The sequence below is a fragment of the Gracilinanus agilis genome, chromosome 1 (assembly GCF_016433145.1).
Source record: "Gracilinanus agilis isolate LMUSP501 chromosome 1, AgileGrace, whole genome shotgun sequence".
NCBI lineage: Eukaryota > Metazoa > Chordata > Mammalia > Didelphimorphia > Didelphidae > Gracilinanus > Gracilinanus agilis.
This window is the reverse complement of record NC_058130.1, coordinates 720,700,065-720,705,630: the sequence shown is the minus strand read 5'-3', so window position 1 is coordinate 720,705,630 and position 5,566 is coordinate 720,700,065. Positions and strand designations below refer to the sequence as shown.

Here is a 5,566-nt window from a genome sequence, read left to right as displayed (position 1 = left end):
CTCTCTCTTCCTCTCTCTCCCTCCTCTCTCTTTCCCTCTTTTTCTCTTTCTTTCTCCCTCTCTCTCTGTCTCTCTCTCCCTCCTACCCTCTCTCTCTTCCTCTCTTCCTCTCTCTTCCTCTCTCTCCCCCTCCTTCCCTCCCTCCTTCCCCTTCCTCTCTTTCTCTCTTTCTCTCTCTCTCCCCTCCTTCCCTCCCTCCTTCCCCTTCTCTCCTATTCTATCTCTGTCTCTTTCTCCTCTCTGTTCCTCACCCTCTTCTCTCTATGTGTCTCTGTCTCTGTCTCAACCTGCTAATAAAATGACCTCCTGACTTTCTGTAGACTTTTAGAAGACAACACACAGAGCAGGGAGGTGGATAGAGCCAGGCCTTGAGGTTTGCTTCAAATGTGACCTCTGACACTTCCCAGCTGTATGACCTTGGGCAAGTCACTTAATCTCATTTGCCTAACCCTTATCATTCTTCTGCCTTGGAACTGTTACCTAGTATCAATTCTAACACAGAAGGTAAGCGTTTTTTTTGTTTTTTTTTAAAGACAAAACACAAGCTAGTCTGGGCTGCTACTGATTCTATATTTAGTGCCACAAAGAGTACCCACAAAGGACTGTTAAGAGAGTTTTTATTAATTTTTCCCTTTTTTCTCTTAAGAGGCAAGGGAGCAAAATGATTTCTGAGTGGGAGCCCCCCTGCTGTGCAAACTGTCAGTTGGTGACCTTTAGGAGGGTGTGGCTGAGAGTTAGTCAGTTACAGTGGCAGTTGGAAGGGGCTTTTGGTCTCTGGGTCTCCTGGGGAGAGGAGTGTGTGGCTCTCTCTCTCTGGGACTGTGAAGAGTCAGAGAAACAGCCTTATTGATTATTGATTACTGTGGGTAGATAGGTAGATAGATAGTAGGTAAAATATTATATAGACAGAATAGGAGAGTAGGTGAGAGCTTTGGCCTAGCAGAAGACACTGTCCATGAAGGCAGATAGATTTCAGATTTTTTAGAAAAATTTTTAGTAAAGATTGGGATCTTAGGTATAGTTATAAGCTACTGTAAGATTACTTTCTGTTTCCTATCCATATTTTCCTAATATAAACTGTTTTGTGTTTAAGAAACTGCTCTCCTGACTTTTGTTCAAACTCCTACCCTAAAAATTTAACCCTTCGCAGGATACACAGCTTACATAGGAGTCACGCTAAGATTCTACGGGATTGAGTGATTTTTAGGGAAAAAGATGAAGGAGTAAATACAGTAATGATGATAAAAGGAAAGTTAATTTAAAAATTATAATACATTTAATTTGTTCCTTCTTCAATTTAACTAAGTAACAGATGATCCTCAAAAATTTTACCATCAGAGCACAAGGTCTGATAGGTATTATAAGCTTAAATAGATTTAAATATGGATTCAGGGACAGATGTTGGTCTTTTGACCTAGAACTAATTTAATATAGTGCAGGGAGAATCACTTTTTTAAAGCTAGCCAACAGATGAAGTAAGAATTTTTGTCCAAATTACATGATGAAAACCATCTACAAAGGTGCAAAACTTTGGGATTAAAGTTTGATGGAATGAAGAAAGAATGAAGCAAGCATTTATTAAATGCCTAATATGTGCCAGACTCTCGTCTAGTACTTTATAAATATTATGTCTTTTGATCCACACAACAATCCTGAGAGGTAGGTACTATTATTTTTCCCACTTTACATTTGAGGAAAATGAGACTAACAGAGGTAAAGTGACTTACCCAGGGTCACACAACTAGCAAGTGTGACTTGCTACTGAGTCTGAGGCCATATTTTAACTCAGTTTTTATTGATTGATATTGATACTGATTTATTGATTTATCCATTTCTCTGTCCATTGCACTACCTTGTTTCCCCAGCTCTTCAGAATCTTCTGGACTTGTAATTTAGGGACCAGTGCTGTTTGCTCTAAGGAGCATCCACAATGAAGAAATCTCATGTCAGTTTTCTCTCCCTTCTCAAATAGAATTCATATTCTCCATGTCTTATTTTCCCAAACTTGACTTTTCTCCCAAATTCCCTTTTCTATTGAGGAAACCATCACTCTTCTAGTCACCTATATTCACATTCTCAAAGTCATCCTCCACTTTGCCAGTCCTTCAACCTTTACATTTAATCAAATGATAACTCTGATTTAGTCTACCTCCCAAACAAATATCATACACTATTGAGAGATATGATAGATAAAGTACAGGATTTGGAGACAAGAAGAAATGAGTTAAAATCATGGGAGCATCTAGGTGGTCCAGGATTTAAAGCCAAAACTAGAGAGGGGAAATCCTAGGTACAAATGTGGCCTCAGATACTTCCTAGCTGTGTGACCCTGGGCAAGTCACTTAATCCCCATTGCCTGCCCTTACCATTCTTCTGCCTTAGAACCAAAACATAGTATTGATTCTAAGATGGAACATAAGAGTTGGGGGGAGGGAGTATCCTTGTATAACTTCTTTGTGGTTAGGTTTTATTTCATTTTTATTGTCATGCAAAACATACTTCCATATTGGTCATTGTTGTAAGAGCAAAGTTATACATAACCAAAACCCCAAAATAAAACCAAAAATACACTGATGTGAAAGACAACTCCAATAGTTCTTTCTCTGGAAGTGGAGCGCATTCCTCATCATAAGTCTTTCAAGATCATCCCAGATCATTGCACTGCTGAGAGTAGCCAAGTTTTCACAGATAATTATCATCCAATATTGCTGTTATTATGCACAATGTTCTTGCAGTTCCACTTATTTCACTCTGCATCAGTTCCTGCAGATCTTTCCAGCTTTTTCTGAAATCATCTTGCTTGTCATTTCTTTCAACACAATAGCATCCATCACCACCATGTGCCACAATTTGTTCAGACACTCCCCAATTGATGGACAGCCCCTCAATTTCCAATTCTTTGTCACCACAAAAAGAGCCACTATAAATATTTTTATACAATTAGGTCCTTTCCCCTATTTCATTCTCTCTTTGGGATACAAACCCAGTAGTAGCATTAACAGATGAAAGGGTATGCAAAGTTTTATAGCTCTTTGGGTATAATTCCAAATTGCCCTCCAGAATGGCTAGATCTGTTCAAAGGTAAGAAAAAGAAACAAAACAAAGAAACAAACAAAGAAACAGAGAAACAAATTTAAAATCTTGCCTCAGATATTTGTTGGCTATGTGACCCTAAACAAATCACTTAACTTCTGTCAGCCTCAGTTTCTTCATCTGCAAAATGAAAATAATAATAGCACCTACCTCTTAAGGTTGTTGTGAGAGTCAAATGAACTAACATGTGTAAAACTCTTTGCAAACCCTAAAATGTTATATAAGCATGAGTTGTTAGTATTATATCTATCCACTTCTATCCATTCCCATAACCACCATTCAGTGCCATATTCCTACTTCCCTGGACTTTAAGTTTCCAAGTTAGTCCTCTGATTCTAGGCCCCCCACTTTAACTCATCCTCCATAGACCTGGCAAAATCACCTTTCTAAAGCACAGATTGTAGTTTGACAGTTCCTTCCACTTCTAAGTCTATCTCTATGTCACTCTTCTTTATAGGAAAGGTGTTTCCTATATAATAAAATTTTAAACTCTTCAAATCCTCCTCATACTGTGGCCCGAATTTGTCTTTCCACACATTTCATTTCATACCCCTTCAGGTACTCTATGTTCCAGACAAAGAAGTCTATTCATTATTCCCCAAACTCAGTTTCTGAGTTCAAAGAATGCTCTTCTAGAGCTTTTATAAAGCTTTCTTTCCTTCAATGAAGATTCTGCTCTTGCACTACTCTCACTAAAAGTCTTTCCTTATCTCACTGTTTCTTAGTACTTTCTAATTTTCAGAATATTTATTTATCTTAGCAAACACTATATCCTGACCCATAAAATAAAAACTCCTTGAAAACAAGGGCTACTTTTAATTTTTTTTCTTTGCATCCCCAGAAATTAATAGAGGGCCTTGAACATAATTGCCTCTCTTCCTACACATTTTCCTTCATAAAACATTTTCATATGCATGTTATCATTTTATGCACAGAAGAAAATAAAAAAAGCTTCAGTGAGGGCATTATAATCTTCATTTCACAGATAAAGTAATTGAGTCTTTGAAAGTTTGTGACTTGCCAATGGCACTGAGCTTAAAGTGGCAGACCAAAGAGAAAACCCCAGATCACGAGATTTTCATATCCAAAGCTCTTCAATAAAAACAGACTAAGTTCTCATGTAGCAAGCAGAATAAATACAGAAGTCAGTGTCATTGAAGTGACAGAAGACAGAAACCAGGAAGCAGAAGATTAGTTATATGCAATCAAAAAGATAAGAGCCAACCAGAAAAGCAGGACCCTGGAGAGTTCTGAATTTCTCATTTGGGTATTTGGTCTCAGCTATCAAAATCACATTCCTAGGCCCAGTATGATCTTTCATTGAGAGGAGGATGACCTACTAATGAATTTCTTTAAGGCATCCTTTATGTCCTTGTTCCTCAGGCTATAAATAAAGGGGTTCAACATGGGGGTTACCACAGCATACATCACTGAGGCAACCATGCTCTTCCAAGTGGAATGGGTAGCTGAGGAGGTCATATATACTCCAAAAACTGTGCTATAGAATAATGAAACAACACAGAGGTGAGACCCACAGGTAATAAAGGCTTTATACTTTCCCCCAGCAGATGGGATTTTCAAAATAGATAAACAGATCTGACTATAAGAAGTAAGAATCCCTGTGACAGAGACAACACCCAAGAGGCCAGTTGTAAAATAAACCAAAATATTGTTGGTCAGGGTTTCAGAACAAGAGAGCTTCAGAATCTGAGTAAGATCACAGAAGAAGTTTGGGATTTCATGGTCTTTACAGAAAGAGAGATGCATCACCATGAGATTGTGAAGGAGAGAAACTAAAAGACTAAGAGCCCAGGAGATCAGAACCAGCAGACCACAAAGCTGTGGGTTCATGATGGCTACATAGCGCAAAGGATGACAGATAGCCACAAAGCGATCATAAGCCATCACAGAAAGAAGGAAATTGTCCATACAAGCAAAGATTAGAAAGAAATACATCTGTGTGAGGCAACCAGCATAGGAGATGGCCTTACTGTGTATCAGGATGTTTGCCAGCATCTTGGGGACTGTAGTGGACACCAGACAAAGATCCACCAAGGATAGATTAGAAAGGAAAAAGTACATGGGTGTATGGAGGTGGGAATCAGAGCCAATAGCCAACATAATAAGCAGATTCCCAAACAAGGTGACCATATACATGCCCAGGAACAGCCCAAAGAGAGGTAACTGATGCTCTGACTTCTCAGAAAATCCCAGGAGAAAGAATTCAGGGACACATGTGTGATTTCCTGGTCCCATGTAGGTAATTTTTCTGCCAGAAAAGAGATGGGGAAGAAAGTGAAATAGAATTTGGAACTCAAAAAATTATTTTTAAAAAGAATATTAAAATCGTTTGTACATGCAACTGAGAAAAATTAAATTAAGACATTCTTTTTTAAAACTCTCTGAGAGGTTTTTGGAGTTAGGAAAGATTCCAGATCCAGAGTTGCTAAGACTTCCAAGTGATGATTGGACC

At 38.4% G+C, this 5,566-nt stretch overlaps 1 protein-coding gene across 1 annotated transcript; it reads right to left on the bottom strand.

Annotated features, from left to right (window-relative positions):
- Window positions 1-4,410: 4,410 nt before the first annotated feature.
- Window positions 4,411-5,358, bottom strand: LOC123232164 (olfactory receptor 7C1-like). Its single transcript, XM_044658535.1, has one exon. It carries the CDS (start codon window positions 5,347-5,349, stop codon window positions 4,411-4,413), a length of 939 nt encoding a protein of 312 aa, XP_044514470.1. The 5' UTR covers window positions 5,350-5,358.
- Window positions 5,359-5,566: the final 208 nt, after the last annotated feature.